The 27,275-nt window shown below is 52.2% G+C and overlaps 1 protein-coding gene across 1 annotated transcript in view; it reads left to right on the forward strand.

Moving 5' to 3' along the window:
- Positions 1 to 27,275, forward strand: part of avil (advillin) — a 63,773-nt gene that overhangs the window by 28,066 nt on the left and 8,432 nt on the right. Inside the window, exons 9-17 of the mRNA XM_061875473.1 lie at positions 3,980 to 4,078; positions 4,151 to 4,304; positions 4,374 to 4,474; positions 7,173 to 7,310; positions 7,366 to 7,524; positions 7,764 to 7,943; positions 10,728 to 10,885; positions 10,947 to 11,091; positions 25,492 to 25,680. Coding sequence (XP_061731457.1) covers positions 3,980 to 4,078; positions 4,151 to 4,304; positions 4,374 to 4,474; positions 7,173 to 7,310; positions 7,366 to 7,524; positions 7,764 to 7,943; positions 10,728 to 10,885; positions 10,947 to 11,091; positions 25,492 to 25,680 — 1,323 coding nt within the window. The remainder of the gene's footprint in view (positions 1 to 3,979; positions 4,079 to 4,150; positions 4,305 to 4,373; positions 4,475 to 7,172; positions 7,311 to 7,365; positions 7,525 to 7,763; positions 7,944 to 10,727; positions 10,886 to 10,946; positions 11,092 to 25,491; positions 25,681 to 27,275) is intronic.

Consider the following 27,275-nt stretch of genomic DNA (forward strand, 5'->3'; position numbering starts at 1 on the left):
ATATATATCCACATACACACACACAGTACAGGCCAAAAGTCTGGACACACCTTCTCCTCATTCAATGCGTTTTCTTTATTTTCATGACTATTTACATTTTAGATTGTCACACCAAAACTGTGAATAATAATAATTATATGAGCTTTATTTAAGGCTTATTAATAACTCTTGTGTTGTGTCGCCCTCTTGTGGCCAAACGTTTAACTTCTAGCATGTGGAGTTACGTGCTTAACAAAAAAAAAAGTGTCCATCCATCCATTTTCTACCGCTGATCTCTTTCGGGGTTGCTAGGGGGTGCCAGAGCCTAGCTCAGCTGCGTTCGGGCGGAATGCAGGGTACACCCTGGACAAGTCACCACCTCATAGCAGGGCCAACATGGGTACAGAGACAACATTCACACACTAGGGACCATTTAGTGTTGCAAATCAAGCCAGGATCGAACCCAGGACCTTCGTATTGTGAGGCAGACGCACTAAGCCCCCTCTCAACTGTGCTGGCCAATGCAATATAATATGTACATGGCCTAAATAGCATGTTAGCATCGATTAGCTTGCAGTCATTGATTGACCAAATATGCCTGATTAGCACTACAGCCAATCAATAAAATCAACGGCCTTCACTTTACAGTAAGTTTGCTCATCTCTGCTTTCAGGGCAGAATTCGAGGTGTCAATTTGTGACATTCTGGCTTTGTTATTAGTTTTGAAGATGCATGATGTGTAGATGCACCATGTGTAGATGCTTGACATGTAGGTACAAGACATGTAAATGCGTAACATGTAGATGCGTAACATGTAGTTGTGTAACGCGCAGATGGATAACGTGCTGTTGCAAAACATGTAGTAGATGCGTAACATGTAGTAGATGCGTAACATGTAGTAGATGCGTAACGTGTAGATGCACAACGTGGAGTTGTGCAACGTGCAGATGCGTAACGTGCAGTAAATGTGTAACATGTAGTTTATGCGTAGCGTGCAGATGTGTAACGTGCTGTTGCGCAACATGTAGTAGATGCGTAACGTAGTAGATGAGTAACGTAGTAGATGTGTAACGTAGTAGATGCGTAAAACGTCGATGTGTAACTTGTCGATGCGTAACGTGCAGATGCGTAACGTGCAGTTGCGTAACATGTAGTAGATGCAAAACATGTAGTAGATGCGTAACGTGTAGATGCACAACGTGGAGTTGCGTAACGTGCAGATGCGTAACGTGCAGTAGATGTGTAACATGTAGTTTATGCGTAGCGTGCAGATGCGTAACGTGCTGTTGCGTAACATGTAGTAGATGCGTAACGTAGTAGATGAGTAACGTAGTAAATGTGTAACGTAGTAGATGCGTAAAACGTCGATGTGTAACTTGTCGATGCGTAACGTGCAGATGCGTAACGTGCAGTTGCGTAACATGTAGTAGATGCAAAACATGTAGTAGATGCGTAACGTGTAGATGCACAACGTGGAGTTGCGTAACGTGCAGATGCGTAACGTGCAGTAGATGTGTAACATGTAGTTTATGCGTAGCGTGCAGATGCGTAACGTGCTGTTGCGTAACATGTAGTAGATGCGTAACGTAGTAGATAAGTAACGTAGTAGATGGGTAACGTAGTAGATGGGTAACGTAGTAGATGAGTAACGTAGTAGATGCGTAAAATGTCAATGTGTAACTTGTCGATGCGCAACGTGCAGTTGCGTTATGTGCAGTAGATGTGTAACATGTAGTTTATGCGTAGCGTGCAGATGCGTAACGTGCTGTTGCGTAACATGTAGTAGATGCGTAACGTAGTAGATGAGTAACGTAGTAGATGGGTAACGTAGTAGATGGGTAACGTAGTAGATGAGTAACGTAGTAGATGCGTAAAATGTCAATGTGTAACTTGTCGATGCGCAACGTGCAGTTGCGTAACATGTAATAGATGCAAAACATGTAGTAGATGCGTAACGTGCAGTTGCGTTATGTGCAGTAGATGTGTAACGTGTAGTTTATGCGCAACATGCAGATGCGTAACGTGCTGTTGCATAATAAGTAGTAGATGCGTAACATGTAGTAGATGCATAACATGTAGTAGATGCGTAAAATGTCGATGCGCAACGTGCAGTTGCGTAACATGTAGTAGATGAGTAACGTGCAGTTGCGTTATGTGCAGTAGATGTGTAACGTGTAGTTTATGCGCAACATGCAGATGCGTAACGTGCTGTTGCATAATAAGTAGTAGATGCGTAACATGTAGTAGATGCGCAAAATGTAGATGCGCAACGTGCAGTTGCGTAACATGTAGTAGATGCAAAACATGTAGTAGACGCATAACGTGCAGTTGCGTAACGTGCAGTTGCGTAACGTGCAGTTGCGTAACGTGCAGTTGCGTAACGTGCAGTTGCGTAATGTGCAGTTGCGTAACGTGTCGATGCGTAACGTATAGTTATGTAGCGTGCAGTTGCGTAATGTGCAGTAGATGTGTAACGTGTAGTTTATGCGCAACATGCAGATGCGTAACGTGCTGTTGCATAATAAGTAGTAGATGCGTAACATGTAGTAGATGCATAACATGTAGTAGATGCGTAAAATGTCGATGCGCGACGTGCAGTTGCGTAACATGTAGTAGATGAGTAACGTGCAGTTGCGTTATGTGCAGTAGATGTGTAACGTGTAGTTTATGCGCAACATGCAGATGCGTAACGTGCTGTTGCATAATAAGTAGTAGATGCGTAACATGTAGTAGATGCGCAAAATGTAGATGCGCAACGTGCAGTTGCGTAACATGTAGTAGATGCAAAACATGTAGTAGACGCATAACGTGCAGTTGCGTAACGTGCAGTTGCGTAACGTGCAGTTGCGTAACGTGCAGTTGCGTAATGTGCAGTTGCGTAACGTGTCGATGCGTAACGTATAGTTATGTAGCGTGCAGTTGCGTAATGTGCAGTAGATGTGTAACGTGTAGTTTATGCGCAACATGCAGATGCGTAACGTGCTGTTGCATAATAAGTAGTAGATGCGTAACATGTAGTAGATGCGTAACATGTAGTAGATGCGTAAAATGTCGATGCGCAACGTGTAGTTGCGTAACGTGCAGATGCGTAACGTGCAGATGCGTAGCGTGCAGTTGCGTAACGTGCAGTTGCGTAACGTAGTAGATGCAAAACATGTAGTATTTGCGTAACGTGCAGTTGCGTAACGTGTCGATGCGTAACGTAGTTATGTAACGTGCAGTTTCGTAACGTGTCGAAGCATAACGTGTCAATGCTTAACGTAGTTATGTAACGTGCAGTCGCATAACGTGCAGTTGCGTAACGTGTCGATGCTTAACGTAGTTATGTAATGTGCAGTTGCATAACGTGCAGTCGCGTAACGTGTCGAAGCGTAACGTGTCAATGCTTAATGTAGTTATGTAACGTGCAGTTGCATAACGTGCAGTTGCGTAACGTGTCGAAGCGTAACGTGTCAATGCTTAATGTAGTTATGTAACGTGCAGTTGCGTAACGTGTCGAAGCGTAACGTGTCAATGCTTAATGTAGTTATGTAACGTGCAGTTGCGTAACGTGTCGAAGCGTAACGTGTCAATGCTTAATGTAGTTGCGTAACGTGCAGTCGCATAACGTGCAGTTGCGTAACATGTAGTAGATGCGAGACATGTAGTAGTTGCGTCACGTGAAGTTGCGTAACATGTATTTCTGGAAAATTTTAAAATGTTCTTTGGGTGCAACAAGAAAAACCCAGACTGTGTTTAACGCCCACTGATTTCTGTTTGAACCCTCTAAAATTGTTCTGCGTGCAATAAAAAATGTATGTTTATCGTATTGTAAAATTCACATTTTTTTCGTAGTTCCCATTATTTAGAAAAGTATTAAAAATAATCCATATACATTTTTGGTGCCAGTACCAAATGATTGGTACCTGGACAACTCTACATCACACCCAGTTGGACCAGTAACACTGTGTTTGACCATAGGAAAATAAAACACTGTACTTTAATGCTCCTTCATGCACAGGACTGTTACATCCTGGACCACGGCGGGACCAAAGTGTTCGTGTGGAAGGGCAGGAAGGCCACCAAAGACGAAAGACAGATGGCCATAAGCCGAGCTTTGGTGAGTGCCGCGTGTCCGTCCATCTTGAGATCTTGGTACTGGTCTTCTCAGGGTCCCTTCCTCACCGTCCAGGAGTTCATCCAAGTCAAAAACTATTGCCTCACCACAAACGTGGAGGTCATGAACGACGGGGCCGAGTCGGCGCTCTTCAAGCAGCTCTTCCAGGCCTGGACCGTCAAGGACCAGACTCAAGGTCTGGGCAAGGTGCACACCCGAGGAAAGATTGGTACGTGACTTTAGTGTGCGGGACTGGACCGAGAAGACCGGCTTTGAGCATCTTTATGTCCTGTTTTAGCCACCATCTCCCAGGAGGCGTTTGATGTGAGTATCATGCATGAGATGCCGCAGATCGCTGCCCAGGAGCGGATGGTGGACAACGGCTCAGGACAGGTGGAGGTGTGTGACTTTGCTGGTCTTCAGACTTCAGTGTCCATAGATCACATTTTTACCCGGACAACAATATTAAAGGCCTTTATAATTCTCTACAACCTGTCAAGTCCGCAATTCCTCCATACAACCAGCATGCAGGCCCACTCGCATAATATACACGGCTATTACACACACAAGTGAATGCAAGGCATACTTGGTCAACAGCCATACAGGTCACACTGAGGGTGGCCGTATAAACAACTTTAACACTGTTACAAATATGCGCCACACAGTGAACTCACACCAGACAAGGATGACAAACACATTTCGGCAGAACATCCGCACTGTAACATAACATAAACACAATAAGACAAATACCCAGAACCCCTTGCAGCACTAACTCTTTCGGGACGCTATTTTGATATTTACCTCAGAAGGTTGCAAATAGAAAAGAGGCATTAAATTTGTATTTAAATTGTATTTGATATGCCATTGATATTGAGTCCTTTGGCAATGGGCCAAAGACCCTATTGAAACTGCTGTGTTTTATTATTATTTTGCACCTACGCGCTGTAATTTGACCCCCTTAACATGCTTCAAAACTCACCAAATTTGACACACACGTCGGTATAGCAAACCTTCCCAACATATTAAGCAACCAATCCCCCAAAATGAAAATTGCGCTCTAGCGCCCCCTAGGAAAAAAATGACAGACAAAACTGCATGTAACTTCTGTTAGGAATGTCATAGCGACATGAAACAAAAACTCCCATGTAGGTCTGACTTAGACCCAATTTTCATACACTCACTTCTTTCAGCAAAAATCTACAAGAAGTTGGCGAAAACCCCTTCAAAATAAAATGTTCGCAAAAAATGCAATTTTTGCCTCTTTGCGCTGTAATTTGACCCCTTTAAAATGCTTCAAAACTCACCAAACTTGGCGCACACATAAGGACTGGCGAATATTGCGATCTAATGAAAAAACCAAATCCCAAAACTCAAAATTGCGCTCTAGCGCTATTTTTGAATAAAACACTGAAAAAACTGCTCCTAGGAAGAAAACACAGACAAAACTGCTTGTAACTTCCGGTAAGAAGCAGGGTTGGTCGGGTCCGCCTTTGGCTGCTGCCCCCGAGACCCATGGCCGGATAAGCGTTAGAAGACGCCTTGGAGACACTATTTTGAGAATATAATGCATTGTGAAAGTAATGCAGTTGTTGTATTGAAGTGAAAATATCAAACTTCCTGTTGATTTTTGCTAAAGTATGTTAATTATTAAAATGTAGGTCTAAGTGAGACCTACATAGTGTTTTCTGTTTCATGTCTCTCTGACATTCCTACCGGAAGTTACAAGCAGTTTTGTCTGTGTTTTCTTCCTAGGAGCAGTTTGTCTGTGTTGTATTCCTAGGGGGGCGGTAGAGCGCAATTTTGAGTTTTGAGGTTAGGTTTTTTCATCAGATCGCAATTTTTGCCAGACCTGATGTGTGTGTCAAGTTTGGTGAGTTTAGAAGCATTTTAAGGGGGTCAAATAACAGCTCAAAGAGGCAAAAAGGACATTTTTTAGGAGACTTTGCACAGGGGTTCTTTGAAGGCGCGTAAAATCAAAACCTGAGAACGTATCAAAACTCTGTTCTATACTTTTAATCAGAAGGGTTCAATCTCTCTCCTGTGCGAGTTTGAAGCCAAAACCACAAACGCACTCAGAGGAGATAATGTTTAAAGAAAGGTGAACGGTTTTTACAAAACTTTTGTTTTGAAGGGGGGATTGCAAACTTCCTGTTGATTTTTGTTGGGGGTTGTCAATCTATGAAATGTAGGCCTAAGTGAGACCTACATAGAGGTTTTTTTTTCATGTCCCTCCGCCATTCTTACCGGAAGTTAGAAGCAATTTTGTCTGTGTTTTCTTCCTAGGAGCAGTTTTTTCAGTGTTTTATTCAAAAATAGCACTAGAGCGCAATTTTGAGTTTTAGGGTTTGGTTTTTTCATTAGATCGCAATATTCGCCAGTCCTGATGTGTGCGCCAAGTTTGAAGCATTTTAAAGGGGTTAAATTACAGCGCAAAGAGGCAAAAATTGCATTTTTTGCGAACATTTTATTTTGAAGGGCTTTTTGCCAACTTCCTGTAGATTTTTGCTGAAAGAAGTGAGTGTATGAAAATTGGGTCTAAGTCAGTCCTACATAGGAGTTTTTGTTTCATGTCGCTATGACATTCCTAACAGAAGTTACATGCAGTTTTGTCTGTAATTTTTTTCCTAGGGGGCGCTAGAGCGCAATTTTCCTTTTGGGGGATTGGTTGCTTAATATGTTGGGAAGGTTTGCTATACCGACATGTGTGTAAAAATTTGGTGAATTTTGAAGCATGTTAAGGGGGTCAAATTACAGCGCGTAGGTGCGGAATAATAATAAAACACAGCAGTTTTTCAATAGGGTCCTTGGACCATGGCAAAGGATTCCACAGGAGTCTTTTGCCATGGTCCAAGGACCCTAAAAAAAGCTGCCTGCATGGCAGCTTTGTGTCAACATTGCAACTTTTTCTTGTAAGATTTCACCTCATTCCAATTTTTTAAATGTTTTTTACTTTTGCAATAGCATTTAAAGGAAGTAGGGGGCCGGTAAACAATTAGCTTCGGGCCCCACTTTGGGGACCCCTGCTGTAGATGAATGCGTGACCAGGGTCCACAAGGCGACCGGACTTCATTGTTGAAGTGATCTCTGGTGCCGGCAGGTGTGGAGAATAGAAAACTTTGAGCTGGAACCTGTGCCGCCCCCCAGTTACGGTTACTTCTACGGAGGAGACTGCTACCTGGTCCTCTACACGTACCTGGTGAACAGGAAGAAGAGTTACCTGCTCTACATCTGGCAGGTGAGGCCCCGCGCCGCCAGTTCCACTCGTTCATGTGACTAAAGACCTGTTTCAGGGGCGCCACGCCACACAGACGGTGTTGGGGGCGTCTGCCCTGCAGGCCATAGACCTGGACGAGAGGTACGGTGGGGCTCCGGTTCAAGTGAGAGTGACCATGGGGAAAGAACCCAGACACTTTCTGGCCATTTTCAAAGGCAAAATTGTCATCTATGAGGTAGAAACATGCATGGACACACACACACACACACACACACACACACACACACACACACACACACACACACACACACACACACACACACACACACACACACACACACACGGTCCAAGTGGGACCAGGTTAAATGTCACTTTATATATTACCTGTGTGTGTGTGTAATGAATTCTTGGAAACATCCAAGTGTTATTTGAGACTTAAATATAATGTACATAATAATTGGACTCCTCTGTCAGGGGACGGCACCTGGAAAAGATTATTGTGAGCCACAACCAGCAGTCAGGCTGTTCCAGGTCCACGGCAGCGAGCCCTCCGATACAAAAGCTATCGAGGTTCCAGCGCTGGCGTCTTCTCTCAACTCCCACGACGTGTTTCTGCTCAAGAGTCCGTTTGGACTCTACTTGTGGTGTGGGAAGGTAAGGACTGTACCCGTGGCATGGGGAGGTAAGGACTGTACCCGTGGTGTGGGGAGGTAAGGACCGTCCGTAACCGTGGCGTCGGGAGGTAAGGACTGTACCCGTGGTGTGGGGAGGTAAGGACCGTCTGTAATCGTGGCGTGGGGAGGTAAGGACCGTCCGTACGAGTGGCGTGGGGAGGTAAGGACCGTCCGTAACCGTGGCGTGGGGAGGTAAGGACTGTACCCGTGGTGTGGGGAGGTAAGGACCGTCCGTAACCGTGGCGTCGGGAGGTAAGGACGGTACCCGTGGTGTGGGGAGGTAAGGACCGTCTGTAATCGTGGCGTGGGGAGGTAAGGACCGTCCGTACGAGTGGCGTGGGGAGGTAAGGACCGTCCGTAACCGTGGCGTGGGGAGGTAAGGACCGTCTGTAATCGTGGCGTGGGGAGGTAAGGACCGTCTGTAATCGTGGCGTGGGGAGGTAAGGACCGTCTGTAACCGTGGCGTGGGGAGGTAAGGACCGTATCCGTGGGGGGGTAAGGACCGTTCCCGTGGGGAGGTAAGGACCGTTCCCGTGGGGAGGTAAGGACCGTTCCCGTGGGGGGGGTAAGGACCGTTCCCGTGGGGGGGTAAGGACCGTTCCCGTGGGGAGGTAAGGACCGTTCCCGTGGGGAGGTAAGGACCGTCTGTAACCGTGGCGTGGGGGGGTAAGGACCGTTCCCGTGGGGGGGTAAGGACCGTTCCCGTGGGGAGGTAAGGACCGTTCCCGTGGGGAGGTAAGGACTGTCCGTACCCGTGGCGTGGGGAGGTAAGGGACCGTAGGCGTGGGGAGGGAAGGGAAGGAAAATACCGTACTCGTGGGAAGGGAAGAACCGTACCCGTGGCGTGGGGAGGTAAGGACCGTCTGTAACCGTGGCGTGGGGAGGTAAGGACCGTTCCCGTGGGGGGGTAAGGACCGTATCCGTGGGGGGGTAAGGACCGTTCCCGTGGGGAGGTAAGGACCGTTCCCGTGGGGGGGTAAGGACCGTTCCCGTGGGGGGGTAAGGACCGTTCCCGTGGGGAGGTAAGGACCGTTCCCGTGGGGAGGTAAGGACCGTCTGTAACCGTGGCGTGGGGGGGTAAGGACCGTTCCCGTGGGGGGGTAAGGACCGTTCCCGTGGGGAGGTAAGGACCGTTCCCGTGGGGAGGTAAGGACTGTCCGTACCCGTGGCGTGGGGAGGTAAGGGACCGTAGGCGTGGGGAGGTAAGGGAAGGAAAATACCGTACTCGTGGGAAGGGAAGAACCGTACCCGTGGCGTGGGGAGGTAAGGACCGTTCCCTTGGGGAGGTAAGGACCGTACCCGTGGCGTGGGGAGGTAAGGACCGTAGGCGTGGGGAGGTAAGGACTGTTCCCGTGGCGTGGGAAGGGAAGGAAAATACCATACTCGTGGGAAGGGAAGAGAAGGGAACAACCGTAACCGTGGCGTGGGGAGGTAAGGACCGTCCGTACGAGTGGCGTGGGGAGGTAAGGACCGTCTGTAATCGTGGCGTGGGGAGGTAAGGACCGTCTGTACGAGTGGCGTGGGGAGGTAAGGACCGTCTGTAATCGTGGCGTGGGGAGGTAAGGACCGTCCGTATGAGTGGCGTGGGGAGGTAAGGACCGTCTGTAATCGTGGGGTGGGGAGGTAAGGACCATCCGTACGAGTGGCGTGGGGAGGTAAGGACCGTCCGTAACCGTGGCGTGGGGGGGTAAGGACCGTCTGTAATCGTGGCGTGGGGAGGTAAGGACCGTTCCCGTGGGGAGGTAAGGACCGTATCCGTGGGGGGTAAGGACCGTTTCTGTGGGGGGGTAAGGACCGTTCCTGTGGGTAGGTAAGGAACGTACCCGTGGCGTGGGGAGGTAAGGACTGTCCGTACCCGTGGCGTGGAGGTAAGGACTGTCCGTACCCGTGGCGTGGTGAGGGAAGGGAAGGAAAATACCGTACTCGTGGGAAGGGAAGAACCGTACCCGTGGCGTGGGGAGGTAAGGACTGTCCGTACCCGTGGCGTGGGGAGGTAAGGACCGTATCCGTGGGGAGGTAAGGACCGTACCCGTGGCGTGGGGAGGTAAGGACTGTCCGTACCCGTGGCGTGGGGAGGTAAGGACCGCAGGCGTGGGGAGGTAAGGACTGTTCCCGTGGCGTGGGAAGGGAAGGAAAATACCATACTCGTGGGAAGGGAAGAACCGTACCCGTGGCGTGGGGAGGTAAGGACTGTCCGTACCCGTGGCGTGGGGAGGTAAGGACTGTCCGTACCCGTGGCGTGGGGAGGTAAGGACCGTTCCCGTGGGGAGGTAAGGACCGTACCCGTGGCGTGGGGAGGTAAGGACTGTCCGTACCCGTGGCGTGGGGAGGTAAGGACTGTTCCCGTGGCGTGGGAAAGGAAGTGCTGTACCTTTGGGAAGGGAAGAGAAGAACTGTACCCGTGGTGTGGGAAGGGAAGTACTGTACCTTTGGAAAGGAAAGGAAAGAGAAGGGAAGGGAAGGGAGAGACGGTGGCGTGTGAAGGGAACGACAGTGCCCGTGGTTTGAGAATGCAAGGGAAGGAAGAACCGTACCCGTGCCGTGGGAAGGGAAAGATTGTATGCGTGGTAAGGGAAGGGATGAGAAGGACCTACCCGTGGCGTGGGAAGAGAAGGACCCTACCTGTGGTCTGGGAAGGAAAGGAAAGGACTGTACCTGTGGTGTGGGAAGGAAAGGAAAGGAAAGGAGTCTACCTGTGGTGTGGGAAGGGAAGGAGGAGAAGCTTCCTGTCACATGATCCTTCAAAACACTTGTTGGACTTCAGGGCTCCAGTGGAGACGAGAGAGCCATGGCCAAGGAGATCAGCTCCATGATTGGACAGAAGACTCACAGCATCCACGCAGAGATCATTGCGGAGGGTCAGGAGCCGGAGGAGTTCTGGGAAATAGTCGGAGGCAGAGCTCCCTACGCGTGTGACAAGAGGTAGAAGTAGGCGGGGAATAATAATATTGGGAAGGCTGCAGCTGCCATTGTTTGCTTGCAGACTGAAGCAGGCGCTCCTGGACCACCAGTCACGCCTCTTCGAGTGTTCCAACAAGTCTGGACGCTTCTTTGTGAGCGAAGTGACCCAGTTCACACAGGACGACCTCAGCCAGGACGACGTCATGCTACTGGACACCTGGGACCAGGTGAGGGGGCAGTGCGCTAGGTGCAGCTGCCAACTAGCGCTCTAATCGCCAGCTGGCAACTAGCGCTCTAATCGCGAGCCGACAACTAGCAATTTCAGACAACTAGCGCTCTAATCGCCAGCCGACAACTAGCAATTTCAGACAACTAGAACTCTAATCTCCAGCCGGCAACTAGCGCTCTAATCGCCAGCCGGCAACTAGCGCTCTAATCGCCAGCCGGCAACTAGCGCTCTAATCGCCAGCCGGCAACTAGCGCTCTAATCGCCAGCCGGCAAGTACCCCAGCCGGCAACTAGCGCTCTAATCGGCAGCCGGCAACTAGCGCTCTAATCGCCAGCCGGCAACTAGCGCTCTAATCGCCAGCCGGCAAGTACCCCAGCCGGCAACTAGCGCTCTAATCGGCAGCTGGCAACTAGCGCTCTAATCGGCAGCCGGCAACTAGCGCTCTAATCGGCAGCCGGCAACTAGCGCTCTAATCGGCAGCCGGCAACTAGCGCTCTAATCGCCAGCCGGCAACTAGCGCTCTAATCTCCAGCCGGCAACTAGCGCTCTAATCACCAACCAGCAACTAGGGCTCTAATGTCCATCTGGCAAATAGAGCGGCAACTGCTAGCTGACAACCAGTGCTCTAATCGCCAGCTGAAAACTACTGATTTCTGACAACTAACGCTCTAATCGCCAGCCGACAACTAGCAATTTCAGACAACTAGAACTCTATTCGCCAGCCAGAAACTAGCGCTCTAATCTTTTCGGCCGGCAACTCGCGCTCTAATCTCCGGCCGGCAACTCGCGCTCTAATCTCCGGCCGGCAACTCGCGCTCTAATCTCCGGCCGGCAACTAGCGCTCTAATCGCCGGCCGGCAACTAGCGCTCTAATCGCCGGCCGGCAACTAGCGCTCTAATCGCCGGCCGGCAACTAGCGCTCTAATCGCCAGCCGGAAACTAGCGCTCTAATCGCCAGCCAGCAAGTACCCCAGCCGGCAACTAGCGCTCTAATCACCAGCCGGCAACTAGCGCTCTAATCACCAGCCGGCAACTAGAGCTCTAATCGCCAGCCGGCAACTAGCGCTCTAATCGGCAGCTGGCAACTAGCGCTCTAATCACCAGCCGGCAACTAGCGCTCTAATCACCAGCCGGCAACTAGCGCTCTAATCGGCAGCCGGCAAGTACCCCAGCCGGCAACTAGCGCTCTAATCGGCAGCTGGCAACTAGCGCTCTAATCGGCAGCTGGCAACTAGCGCTCTAATCGCCAGCCGGCAACTAGCGCTCTAATCTCCAGCCGGCAACTAGCGCTCTAATCACCAACCAGCAACTAGGGCTCTAATCGCCAGCCGGCAAGTACCCCAGCCGGCAACTAGAGCTCTAATCGCCAGCCGGCAACTAGCGCTCTAATCTCCAGCCGGCAACTAGCGCTCTAATCACCAACCAGCAACTAGGGCTCTAATCGCCAGCCGGCAAGTACCCCAGCCGGCAACTAGCGCTCTAATCTCCAGCCGGCAACTAGCGCTCTAATCACCAACCAGCAACTAGGGCTCTAATGTCCATCTGGCAAATAGAGCGGCAACTGCTAGCTGACAACCAGTGCTCTAATCGCCAGCTGAAAACTACTGATTTCTGACAACTAACGCTCTAATCGCCAGCCGACAACTAGCAATTTCAGACAACTAGAACTCTATTCGCCAGCCAGAAACTAGCGCTCTAATCTTTTCGGCCGGCAACTCGCGCTCTAATCTCCGGCCGGCAACTCGCGCTCTAATCTCCGGCCGGCAACTCGCGCTCTAATCTCCGGCCGGCAACTAGCGCTCTAATCGCCGGCCGGCAACTAGCGCTCTAATCGCCGGCCGGCAACTAGCGCTCTAATCGCCGGCCGGCAACTAGCGCTCTAATCGCCGGCCGGAAACTAGCGCTCTAATCGCCAGCCAGCAAGTACCCCAGCCGGCAACTAGCGCTCTAATCACCAGCCGGCAACTAGCGCTCTAATCACCAGCCGGCAACTAGAGCTCTAATCGCCAGCCGGCAACTAGCGCTCTAATCGGCAGCCGGCAACTAGCGCTCTAATCACCAGCCGGCAACTAGCGCTCTAATCACCAGCCGGCAACTAGCGCTCTAATCGGCAGCCGGCAAGTACCCCAGCCGGCAACTAGCGCTCTAATCGGCAGCTGGCAACTAGCGCTCTAATCGGCAGCTGGCAACTAGCGCTCTAATCGGCAGCCGGCAACTAGCGCTCTAATCGCCAGCCGGCAACTAGCGCTCTAATCTCCAGCCGGCAACTAGCGCTCTAATCACCAACCAGCAACTAGGGCTCTAATCGCCAGCCGGCAAGTACCCCAGCCGGCAACTAGAGCTCTAATCGCCAGCCGGCAACTAGCGCTCTAATCTCCAGCCGGCAACTAGCGCTCTAATCACCAACCAGCAACTAGGGCTCTAATCGCCAGCCGGCAAGTACCCCAGCCGGCAACTAGCGCTCTAATCTCCAGCCGGCAACTAGCGCTCTAATCACCAACCAGCAACTAGGGCTCTAATGTCCATCTGGCAAATAGAGCGGCAACTGCTAGCTGACAACCAGTGCTCTAATCGCCAGCTGAAAACTACTGATTTCTGACAACTAACGCTCTAATCGCCAGCCGACAACTAGCAATTTCAGACAACTAGAACTCTATTCGCCAGCCAGAAACTAGCGCTCTAATCTTTTCGGCCGGCAACTCGCGCTCTAATCTCCGGCCGGCAACTCGCGCTCTAATCTCCGGCCGGCAACTCGCGCTCTAATCTCCGGCCGGCAACTAGCGCTCTAATCGCCGGCCGGCAACTAGCGCTCTAATCGCCGGCCGGCAACTAGCGCTCTAATCGCCGGCCGGCAACTAGCGCTCTAATCGCCAGCCGGCAACTAGCGCTCTAATCGCCAGCCGGAAACTAGCGCTCTAATCGCCAGCCAGCAAGTACCCCAGCCGGCAACTAGCGCTCTAATCACCAGCCGGCAACTAGAGCTCTAATCGCCAGCCGGCAACTAGCGCTCTAATCGGCAGCCGGCAACTAGCGCTCTAATCACCAGCCGGCAACTAGCGCTCTAATCACCAGCCGGCAACTAGCGCTCTAATCGGCAGCCGGCAAGTACCCCAGCCGGCAACTAGCGCTCTAATCGGCAGCTGGCAACTAGCGCTCTAATCGGCAGCTGGCAACTAGCGCTCTAATCGGCAGCCGGCAACTAGCGCTCTAATCGCCAGCCGGCAACTAGCGCTCTAATCTCCAGCCGGCAACTAGCGCTCTAATCACCAACCAGCAACTAGGGCTCTAATCGCCAGCCGGCAAGTACCCCAGCCGGCAACTAGAGCTCTAATCGCCAGCCGGCAACTAGCGCTCTAATCTCCAGCCGGCAACTAGCGCTCTAATCACCAACCAGCAACTAGGGCTCTAATCGCCAGCCGGCAAGTACCCCAGCCGGCAACTAGAGCTCTAATCGCCAGCCGGCAAGTACCCCAGCCGGCAACTAGCGCTCTAATCGGCAGCTGGCAACTAGCGCTCTAATCGGCAGCCGGCAACTAGCGCTCTAATCGGCAGCCGGCAACTAGCGCTCTAATCGCCAGCCGGCAACTAGCGCTCTAATCTCCAGCCGGCAACTAGCGCTCTAATCACCAACCAGCAACTAGGGCTCTAATGTCCATCTGGCAAATAGAGCGGCAACTGCTAGCTGACAACCAGTGCTCTAATCGCCAGCTGAAAACTACTGATTTCTGACAACTAACGCTCTAATCGCCAGCCGACAACTAGCAATTTCAGACAAATAGAACTCTATTCGCCAGCCAGAAACTAGCGCTCTAATCTCCGGCCGGCAACTTGCGCTCTAATCTCCGGCCGGCAACTCGCGCTCTAATCTCCGGCCGGCAACTAGCGCTCTAATCGCCGGCCGGCAACTAGCGCTCTAATCGCCGGCCGGCAACTAGCGCTCTAATCGCCAGCCGGCAACTAGCGCTCTAATCGCCGGCCGGCAACTAGCGCTCTAATCGCCGGCCGGCAACTAGCGCTCTAATCGCCGGCCGGCAACTATCGCTCTAATCGCCGGCCGGCAACTAGCGCTCTAATCGCCGGCCGGCAACTAGCGCTCTAATCGCCAGCCGGAAACTAGCGCTCTAATCGCCAGCCAGCAAGTACCCCAGCCGGCAACTAGTGCTCTAATCACCAGCCGGCAACTAGCGCTCTAATCGGCAGCCGGCAACTAGCGCTCTAATCACCAGCCGGCAACTAGAGCTCTAATCGGCAGCCGGCAACTAGCGCTCTAATCACCAGCCGGCAACTAGCGCTCTAATCACCAGCCGGCAACTAGAGCTCTAATCGCCAGCCGGCAACTAGGGCTCTAATGTCCATCTGGCAAATAGAGCGGCAACTGCTAGCTGACAACCAGTGCTCTAATCGCCAGCTGAAAACTACTGATTTCTGACAACTAACGCTCTAATCACCAGCCGGCAACTAGCGCTCTAATCACCAGCCGGCAACTAGAGCTCTAATCGCCAGCCGGCAACTAGCGCTCTAATCACCAACCAGCAACTAGGGCTCTAATGTCCATCTGGCAAATAGAGCGGCAACTGCTAGCTGACAACCAGTGCTCTAATCGCCAGCTGAAAACTACTGATTTCTGACAACTAACGCTCTAATCACCAGCCGGCAACTAGCGCTCTAATCACCAGCCGGCAACTAGAGCTCTAATCGCCAGCCGGCAACTAGCGCTCTAATCACCAACCAGCAACTAGGGCTCTAATGTCCATCTGGCAAATAGAGCGGCAACTGCTAGCTGACAACCAGTGCTCTAATCGCCAGCTGAAAACTACTGATTTCTGACAACTAACGCTCTAATCGGCAGCTGGCAACTAGCACTCTAGTCGGCAACCCACAATTAGCGCTGTAATCACCAACCAGTAACTAGTGTTCTAATGACCAGCTCACAACTACTGCGCCAATCGTCAGCTGACAACTAGCGCTCTAATCGCCAGCCGACAACTAGCAATTTCAGACAACTAGAACTCTAATCTCCAGCCGGCAACTAGCGCTCTAATCGCCAGCCGGCAACTAGCGCTCTAATCGCCAGCCGGCAACTAGCGCTCTAATCGCCAGCCGGCAACTAGCGCTCTAATCGGCAGCCGGCAACTAGCGCTCTAATCGCCAGCCGGCAACTAGCGCTCTAATCGCCAGCCGGCAACTAGCGCTCTAATCGCCAGCCGGCAAGTACCCCAGCCGGCAACTAGCGCTCTAATCGGCAGCTGGCAACTAGCGCTCTAATCGGCAGCCGGCAACTAGCGCTCTAATCGGCAGCCGGCAACTAGCGCTCTAATCGCCAGCCGGCAACTAGCGCTCTAATCTCCAGCCGGCAACTAGCGCTCTAATCACCAACCAGCAACTAGGGCTCTAATGTCCATCTGGCAAATAGAGCGGCAACTGCTAGCTGACAACCAGTGCTCTAATCGCCAGCTGAAAACTACTGATTTCTGACAACTAACGCTCTAATCGCCAGCCGACAACTAGCAATTTCAGACAACTAGAACTCTATTCGCCAGCCAGAAACTAGCGCTCTAATCTTTTCGGCCGGCAACTCGCGCTCTAATCTCCGGCCGGCAACTCGCGCTCTAATCTCCGGCCGGCAACTCGCGCTCTAATCGCCAGCCGGCAAGTACCCCAGCCGGCAACTAGCGCTCTAATCGCCAGCCGGCAACTAGCGCTCTAATCGCCAGCCGGCAAGTACCCCAGCCGGCAACTAGCGCTCTAATCGCCAGCCGGCAACTAGCGCTCTAATCGGCAGCCGGCAACTAGCGCTCTAATCGGCAGCCGGCAACTAGCGCTCTAATCGCCAGCCGGCAACTAGCGCTCTAATCGCCAGCCGGCAACTAGCGCTCTAATCGCCAGCCGGCAACTAGCGCTCTAATCTCCAGCCGGCAACTAGCGCTCTAATCACCAACCAGCAACTAGGGCTCTAATGTCCATCTGGCAAATAGAGCGGCAACTGCTAGCTGACAACCAGTGCTCTAATCGCCAGCTGAAAACTACTGATTTCTGACAACTAACGCTCTAATCGGCAGCCGACAACTAGCAATTTCAGACAACTAGAACTCTATTCGCCAGCCAGAAACTAGCGCTCTAATCTTTTCGGCCGGCAACTCGCGCTCTAATCTCCGGCCGGCAACTCGCGCTCTAATCTCCGGCCGGCAACTCGCGCTCTAATCTCCGGCCGGCAACTAGCGCTCTAATCGCCGGCCGGCAACTAGCGCTCTAATCGCCGGCCGGCAACTAGCGCTCTAATCGCCGGCCGGCAATTAGCGCTCTAATCGCCAGCCGGCAACTAGCGCTCTAATCGCCAGCCGGAAACTAGCGCTCTAATCGCCAGCCAGCAAGTACCCCAGCCGGCAACTAGCGCTCTAATCACCAGCCGGCAACTAGCGCTCTAATCACCAGCCGGCAACTAGAGCTCTAATCGCCAGCCGGCAACTAGCGCTCTAATCGGCAGCCGGCAACTAGCGCTCTAATCACCAGCCGGCAACTAGCGCTCTAATCACCAGCCGGCAACTAGCGCTCTAATCGGCAGCCGGCAAGTACCCCAGCCGGCAACTAGCGCTCTAATCGGCAGCTGGCAACTAGCGCTCTAATCGGCAGCTGGCAACTAGCGCTCTAATCGGCAGCCGGCAACTAGCGCTCTAATCGCCAGCCGGCAACTAGCGCTCTAATCTCCAGCCGGCAACTAGCGCTCTAATCACCAACCAGCAACTAGGGCTCTAATCGCCAGCCGGCAAGTACCCCAGCCGGCAACTAGAGCTCTAATCGCCAGCCGGCAACTAGCGCTCTAATCTCCAGCCGGCAACTAGCGCTCTAATCACCAACCAGCAACTAGGGCTCTAATCGCCAGCCGGCAAGTACCCCAGCCGGCAACTAGAGCTCTAATCGCCAGCCGGCAAGTACCCCAGCCGGCAACTAGCGCTCTAATCGGCAGCCGGCAACTAGCGCTCTAATCGCCAGCCGGCAACTAGCGCTCTAATCGCCAGCCGGCAAGTACCCCAGCCGGCAACTAGCGCTCTAATCGGCAGCTGGCAACTAGCGCTCTAATCGGCAGCCGGCAACTAGCGCTCTAATCGGCAGCCGGCAACTAGCGCTCTAATCGCCAGCCGGCAACTAGCGCTCTAATCGCCAGCCGGCAACTAGCGCTCTAATCGCCAGCCGGCAACTAGCGCTCTAATCTCCAGCCGGCAACTAGCGCTCTAATCACCAACCAGCAACTAGGGCTCTAATGTCCATCTGGCAAATAGAGCGGCAACTGCTAGCTGACAACCAGTGCTCTAATCGCCAGCTGAAAACTACTGATTTCTGACAACTAACGCTCTAATCGCCAGCCGACAACTAGCAATTTCAGACAACTAGAACTCTATTCGCCAGCCAGAAACTAGCGCTCTAATCTTTTCGGCCGGCAACTCGCGCTCTAATCTCCGGCCGGCAACTCGCGCTCTAATCTCCGGCCGGCAACTCGCGCTCTAATCTCCGGCCGGCAACTAGCGCTCTAATCGCCGGCCGGCAACTAGCGCTCTAATCGCCGGCCGGCAACTAGCGCTCTAATCGCCGGCCGGCAACTAGCGCTCTAATCGCCAGCCGGCAACTAGCGCTCTAATCGCCAGCCGGAAACTAGCGCTCTAATCGCCAGCCAGCAAGTACCCCAGCCGGCAACTAGCGCTCTAATCACCAGCCGGCAACTAGCGCTCTAATCACCAGCCGGCAACTAGAGCTCTAATCGCCAGCCGGCAACTAGCGCTCTAATCGGCAGCCGGCAACTAGCGCTCTAATCACCAGCCGGCAACTAGCGCTCTAATCACCAGCCGGCAACTAGCGCTCTAATCGGCAGCCGGCAAGTACCCCAGCCGGCAACTAGCGCTCTAATCGGCAGCTGGCAACTAGCGCTCTAATCGGCAGCTGGCAACTAGCGCTCTAATCGGCAGCCGGCAACTAGCGCTCTAATCGGCAGCCGGCAACTAGCGCTCTAATCGCCAGCCGGCAACTAGCGCTCTAATCTCCAGCCGGCAACTAGCGCTCTAATCACCAACCAGCAACTAGGGCTCTAATGTCCATCTGGCAAATAGAGCGGCAACTGCTAGCTGACAACCAGTGCTCTAATCGCCAGCTGAAAACTACTGATTTCTGACAACTAACGCTCTAATCGCCAGCCGACAACTAGCAATTTCAGACAACTAGAACTCTATTCGCCAGCCAGAAACTAGCGCTCTAATCTCCGGCCGGCAACTTGCGCTCTAATCTCCGGCCGGCAACTCGCGCTCTAATCTCCGGCCGGCAACTAGCGCTCTAATCGCCGGCCGGCAACTAGCGCTCTAATCGCCGGCCGGCAACTAGCGCTCTAATCGCCGGCCGGCAACTAGCGCTCTAATCGCCAGCCGGCAACTAGCGCTCTAATCGCCGGCCGGCAACTAGCGCTCTAATCGCCGGCCGGCAACTAGCGCTCTAATCGCCGGCCGGCAACTAGCGCTCTAATCGCCGGCCGGCAACTAGCGCTCTAATCGCCGGCCGGCAACTAGCGCTCTAATCGCCAGCCGGAAACTAGCGCTCTAATCGCCAGCCAGCAAGTACCCCAGCCGGCAACTAGTGCTCTAATCACCAGCCGGCAACTAGCGCTCTAATCGGCAGCCGGCAACTAGCGCTCTAATCACCAGCCGGCAACTAGAGCTCTAATCGGCAGCCGGCAACTAGCGCTCTAATCACCAGCCGGCAACTAGCGCTCTAATCACCAGCCGGCAACTAGAGCTCTAATCGCCAGCCGGCAACTAGGGCTCTAATGTCCATCTGGCAAATAGAGCGGCAACTGCTAGCTGACAACCAGTGCTCTAATCGCCAGCTGAAAACTACTGATTTCTGACAACTAACGCTCTAATCACCAGCCGGCAACTAGCGCTCTAATCACCAGCCGGCAACTAGAGCTCTAATCGCCAGCCGGCAACTAGCGCTCTAATCACCAACCAGCAACTAGGGCTCTAATGTCCATCTGGCAAATAGAGCGGCAACTGCTAGCTGACAACCAGTGCTCTAATCGCCAGCTGAAAACTACTGATTTCTGACAACTAACGCTCTAATCGGCAGCTGGCAACTAGCACTCTAGTCGGCAACCCACAATTAGCGCTGTAATCACCAACCAGTAACTAGTGTTCTAATGACCAGCTCACAACTACTGCGCCAATCGTCAGCTGACAACTAGCGCTCTAATCGCCAGCCGACAACTAGCAATTTCAGACAACTAGAACTCTAATCTCCAGCCGGCAACTAGCGCTCTAATCGCCAGCCGGCAACTAGCGCTCTAATCGCCAGCCGGCAACTAGCGCTCTAATCGCCAGCCGGCAACTAGCGCTCTAATAGCCAGCCGGCAAGTACCCCAGCCGGCAACTAGCGCTCTAATCGGCAGCCGGCAACTAGCGCTCTAATCGCCAGCCGGCAACTAGCGCTCTAATCGCCAGCCGGCAAGTACCCCAGCCGGCAACTAGCGCTCTAATCGGCAGCTGGCAACTAGCGCTCTAATCGGCAGCCGGCAACTAGCGCTCTAATCGGCAGCCGGCAACTAGCGCTCTAATCGCCAGCCGGCAACTAGCGCTCTAATCTCCAGCCGGCAACTAGCGCTCTAATCACCAACCAGCAACTAGGGCTCTAATGTCCATCTGGCAAATAGAGCGGCAACTGCTAGCTGACAACCAGTGCTCTAATCGCCAGCTGAAAACTACTGATTTCTGACAACTAACGCTCTAATCGCCAGCCGACAACTAGCAATTTCAGACAACTAGAACTCTATTCGCCAGCCAGAAACTAGCGCTCTAATCTTTTCGGCCGGCAACTCGCGCTCTAATCTCCGGCCGGCAACTCGCGCTCTAATCTCCGGCCGGCAACTCGCGCTCTAATCGCCAGCCGGCAAGTACCCCAGCCGGCAACTAGCGCTCTAATCGCCAGCCGGCAACTAGCGCTCTAATCGCCAGCCGGCAAGTACCCCAGCCGGCAACTAGCGCTCTAATCGGCAGCCGGCAACTAGCGCTCTAATCGGCAGCCGGCAACTAGCGCTCTAATCGGCAGCCGGCAACTAGCGCTCTAATCGCCAGCCGGCAACTAGCGCTCTAATCGCCAGCCGGCAACTAGCGCTCTAATCGCCAGCCGGCAACTAGCGCTCTAATCTCCAGCCGGCAACTAGCGCTCTAATCACCAACCAGCAACTAGGGCTCTAATGTCCATCTGGCAAATAGAGCGGCAACTGCTAGCTGACAACCAGTGCTCTAATCGCCAGCTGAAAACTACTGATTTCTGACAACTAACGCTCTAATCGCCAGCCGACAACTAGCAATTTCAGACAACTAGAACTCTATTCGCCAGCCAGAAACTAGCGCTCTAATCTTTTCGGCCGGCAACTCGCGCTCTAATCTCCGGCCGGCAACTCGCGCTCTAATCTCCGGCCGGCAACTCGCGCTCTAATCTCCGGCCGGCAACTAGCGCTCTAATCGCCGGCCGGCAACTAGCGCTCTAATCGCCGGCCGGCAACTAGCGCTCTAATCGCCGGCCGGCAACTAGCGCTCTAATCGCCAGCCGGCAACTAGCGCTCTAATCGCCAGCCGGAAACTAGCGCTCTAATCGCCAGCCAGCAAGTACCCCAGCCGGCAACTACCGCTCTAATCACCAGCCGGCAACTAGCGCTCTAATCACCAGCCGGCAACTAGAGCTCTAATCGCCAGCCGGCAACTAGCGCTCTAATCGGCAGCCGGCAACTAGCGCTCTAATCACCAGCCGGCAACTAGCGCTCTAATCACCAGCCGGCAACTAGCGCTCTAATCGGCAGCCGGCAAGTACCCCAGCCGGCAACTAGCGCTCTAATCGGCAGCTGGCAACTAGCGCTCTAATCGGCAGCTGGCAACTAGCGCTCTAATCGGCAGCCGGCAACTAGCGCTCTAATCGCCAGCCGGCAACTAGCGCTCTAATCTCCAGCCGGCAACTAGCGCTCTAATCACCAACCAGCAACTAGGGCTCTAATCGCCAGCCGGCAAGTACCCCAGCCGGCAACTAGAGCTCTAATCGCCAGCCGGCAACTAGCGCTCTAATCTCCAGCCGGCAACTAGCGCTCTAATCACCAACCAGCAACTAGGGCTCTAATCGCCAGCCGGCAAGTACCCCAGCCGGCAACTAGAGCTCTAATCGCCAGCCGGCAAGTACCCCAGCCGGCAACTAGCGCTCTAATCGGCAGCCGGCAACTAGCGCTCTAATCGCCAGCCGGCAACTAGCGCTCTAATCGCCAGCCGGCAAGTACCCCAGCCGGCAACTAGCGCTCTAATCGGCAGCTGGCAACTAGCGCTCTAATCGGCAGCCGGCAACTAGCGCTCTAATCGGCAGCCGGCAACTAGCGCTCTAATCGCCAGCCGGCAACTAGCGCTCTAATCGCCAGCCGGCAACTAGCGCTCTAATCGCCAGCCGGCAACTAGCGCTCTAATCTCCAGCCGGCAACTAGCGCTCTAATCACCAACCAGCAACTAGGGCTCTAATGTCCATCTGGCAAATAGAGCGGCAACTGCTAGCTGACAACCAGTGCTCTAATCGCCAGCTGAAAACTACTGATTTCTGACAACTAACGCTCTAATCGCCAGCCGACAACTAGCAATTTCAGACAACTAGAACTCTATTCGCCAGCCAGAAACTAGCGCTCTAATCTTTTCGGCCGGCAACTCGCGCTCTAATCTCCGGCCGGCAACTCGCGCTCTAATCTCCGGCCGGCAACTAGCGCTCTAATCGCCGGCCGGCAACTAGCGCTCTAATCGCCGGCCGGCAACTAGCGCTCTAATCGCCGGCCGGCAACTAGCGCTCTAATCGCCAGCCGGCAACTAGCGCTCTAATCGCCAGCCGGAAACTAGCGCTCTAATCGCCAGCCAGCAAGTACCCCAGCCGGCAACTAGCGCTCTAATCACCAGCCGGCAACTAGCGCTCTAATCACCAGCCGGCAACTAGAGCTCTAATCGCCAGCCGGCAACTAGCGCTCTAATCGGCAGCCGGCAACTAGGGCTCTAATCACCAGCCGGCAACTAGCGCTCTGATCACCAGCCGGCAACTAGCGCTCTAATCGGCAGCCGGCAAGTACCCCAGCCGGCAACTAGCGCTCTAATCGGCAGCTGGCAACTAGCGCTCTAATCGGCAGCTGGCAACTAGCGCTCTAATCGGCAGCCGGCAACTAGCGCTCTAATCGCCAGCCGGCAACTAGCGCTCTAATCTCCAGCCGGCAACTAGCGCTCTAATCACCAACCAGCAACTAGGGCTCTAATCGCCAGCCGGCAAGTACCCCAGCCGGCAACTAGAGCTCTAATCGCCAGCCGGCAACTAGCGCTCTAATCTCCAGCCGGCAACTAGCGCTCTAATCACCAACCAGCAACTAGGGCTCTAATCGCCAGCCGGCAAGTACCCCAGCCGGCAACTAGAGCTCTAATCGCCAGCCGGCAAGTACCCCAGCCGGCAACTAGCGCTCTAATCGGCAGCTGGCAACTAGCGCTCTAATCGGCAGCCGGCAACTAGCGCTCTAATCGGCAGCCGGCAACTAGCGCTCTAATCGCCAGCCGGCAACTAGCGCTCTAATCTCCAGCCGGCAACTAGCGCTCTAATCACCAACCAGCAACTAGGGCTCTAATGTCCATCTGGCAAATAGAGCGGCAACTGCTAGCTGACAACCAGTGCTCTAATCGCCAGCTGAAAACTACTGATTTCTGACAACTAACGCTCTAATCGCCAGCCGACAACTAGCAATTTCAGACAACTAGAACTCTATTCGCCAGCCAGAAACTAGCGCTCTAATCTCCGGCCGGCAACTTGCGCTCTAATCTCCGGCCGGCAACTCGCGCTCTAATCTCCGGCCGGCAACTAGCGCTCTAATCGCCGGCCGGCAACTAGCGCTCTAATCGCCGGCCGGCAACTAGCGCTCTAATCGCCGGCCGGCAACTAGCGCTCTAATCGCCGGCCGGCAACTAGCGCTCTAATCGCCGGCCGGCAACTAGCGCTCTAATCGCCGGCCGGCAACTAGCGCTCTAATCGCCGGCCGGCAACTAGCGCTCTAATCGCCGGCCGGCAACTAGCGCTCTAATCGCCAGCCGGAAACTAGCGCTCTAATCGCCAGCCAGCAAGTACCCCAGCCGGCAACTAGTGCTCTAATCACCAGCCGGCAACTAGCGCTCTAATCGGCAGCCGGCAACTAGCGCTCTAATCACCAGCCGGCAACTAGAGCTCTAATCGGCAGCCGGCAACTAGCGCTCTAATCACCAGCCGGCAACTAGCGCTCTAATCACCAGCCGGCAACTAGAGCTCTAATCGCCAGCCGGCAACTAGGGCTCTAATGTCCATCTGGCAAATAGAGCGGCAACTGCTAGCTGACAACCAGTGCTCTAATCGCCAGCTGAAAACTACTGATTTCTGACAACTAACGCTCTAATCACCAGCCGGCAACTAGCGCTCTAATCACCAGCCGGCAACTAGAGCTCTAATCGCCAGCCGGCAACTAGCGCTCTAATCACCAACCAGCAACTAGGGCTCTTATGTCCATCTGGCAAATAGAGCGGCAACTGCTAGCTGACAACCAGTGCTCTAATCGCCAGCTGAAAACTACTGATTTCTGACAACTAACGCTCTAATCACCAGCCGGCAACTAGCGCTCTAATCACCAGCCGGCAACTAGAGCTCTAATCGCCAGCCGGCAACTAGCGCTCTAATCACCAACCAGCAACTAGGGCTCTAATGTCCATCTGGCAAATAGAGCGGCAACTGCTAGCTGACAACCAGTGCTCTAATCGCCAGCTGAAAACTACTGATTTCTGACAACTAACGCTCTAATCGGCAGCTGGCAACTAGCACTCTAGTCGGCAACCCACAATTAGCGCTGTAATCACCAACCAGTAACTAGTGTTCTAATGACCAGCTCACAACTACTGCGCCAATCGTCAGCTGACAACTAGCGCTCTAATCGCCAGCCGGCCACTAGTGCTCTAATCGGCAGCTGGCAAATAGTGCTCTAATCGGCAGCTGGCAAATAGTGCTCTAATCACCAGCCGGCAACTGGCGCTGTAATCGGCAACCGGCAACTAGCGCGGTAATTGCTTGCTGACAACTAGCGCTCTAATCGCCAGCTGGCAACTTGTGCTCTAATGACCAGCTGGCAAATAGAGCGGTATTTGCTAGCTGACAACTAGCGCTCTAATCGCTAGCTGACAACTAGCGCTCTAATCGCCAGCTGACAACTAGCGCTCTAATCGCTAGCTGACAACTAGCGCTCTAATCGCCAGCTGACAACTAGCGCTCTAACCTGAGGATTATTATTCAAGTGATTTACAGACTCAGGTGTGATGAACTAATGTTACTTATTGTACACACTCAGGTGTTTCTCTGGATCGGCAAGGAGGCCAACAAGGTGGAGTGCAAAGAGGCGGTGCTCACCTGTAAAGAGTACCTGCGCACACACCCAGGCGGCAGAGACCCAGACACACCTGTGCTCTTGGTCAAGCAGGGATTTGAACCTCTCACTTTCACCGGCTGGTTTACTGCCTGGGACCCTTTGAAGTGGAGCGTGAGTACAAGTACTCACCTTTGTTACCTGATCTACTAACATCCAAATAACAGGTGCTAAATAGAGTGCAAACTACAACTATTGATCTACTAACATCCAAATAACAGGTGCTAAATAGAGTGCAAACTATAACTATTGATCTACTAATATCCAAATAACAGGTGCTAAATAAAGTGCAAACTATATTGATCTACTAACATCCAAATAACAGGTGCTAAATAGAGTGCAAACTAACTATTGATCTACTAACATCCAAATAACAGGTGCTAAATAGAGTGCAAACTATAACTATTGATCTACTAACATCCAAATAACAGGTGCTAAATAAAGTGCAAACTATATTGATCTACTAACATCCAAATAACAGGTGCTAAATAGAGTGCAAACTAACTATTGATCTACTGACATCCAAATAACAGGTGCTAAATAGAGTGCAAACTACAACTATTGATCTACTAAGACCCAAATAACAGGTGCTAAATAAAGTGCAAACTATATTGATCTACTAACATCCAAATAACAGGTGCTAAATAGAGTGCAAACTACAACTATTGATCTACTAAGACCCAAATAACAGGTGCTAAATAAAGTGCAAACTATATTGATCTACTAACATCCAAATAACAGGTGCTAAATAGAGTGCAAACTATAACTATTGATCTACTAACATCCGAATGACAGGTGCTAAATAGAGTGCAAACTACAACTATTGATCTACTAACATCCAAATAACAGGTGCTAAATAAAGTGCAAACTATATTGATCCACTAACATCCAAATAACAGGTGCTAAATAGAGTGCAAACTATAACTATTGATCTACTAACATCCGAATAACAGGTGCTAAATAGAGTGCAAACTATAACTATTGATCTAGTAACATCCGAATAACAGGTGCTAAATAGAGTGCAAACTATAACTTTTGATCTACTAACATCCGAATAACAGGTGCTAAATAGAGTGCAAACTATAACTATTGATCTAGTAACATCCAAATAACAGGTGCTAAATAGAGTGCAAACTGTAACTATTGATCTACTAACTACCAATTAACAGGTGCTAAATAAAGTGCAAACTATAACTATTGATCTACTAACATCCAAATAACAGGTGCTAAATAGAGTGCAAACTAACTATTGATCTACTAAGATCCAAATAACAGGTGCTAAATAGAGTGCAAACTAACTATTGATCTACTGACATCCAAATAACAGGTTCTAAATAGAGTGCAAACTACAACTATTGATCTACTAAGACCCAAATAACAGGTGCTAAATAAAGTGCAAACTATAACTATTGATCTTCTAAGATCCAAATAGCAGGTGCTAAATAGAGTGCAAACTACAACTATTGATCTACTAAGATCCAAATAACAGGTGCTAAATAGAGTGCAAACTGTAACTATTGATCTACTAAGATCCAAATAACAGGTGCTAAATAGAGTGCAAACTACAACTATTGATCTACTAAGTTCCAAATAACAGGTGCTACATAGAGTGCAAACTGTAACTATTGATCTACTAACATCCAAATAACAGGCGCTAAATAGAGTACAAACTAACTATTGAGCTACTAAGATCCAAACAACAGGTGCTA

The sequence above is a fragment of the Nerophis ophidion genome, linkage group LG16, assembly GCF_033978795.1.
Source record: "Nerophis ophidion isolate RoL-2023_Sa linkage group LG16, RoL_Noph_v1.0, whole genome shotgun sequence".
NCBI lineage: Eukaryota > Metazoa > Chordata > Actinopteri > Syngnathiformes > Syngnathidae > Nerophis > Nerophis ophidion.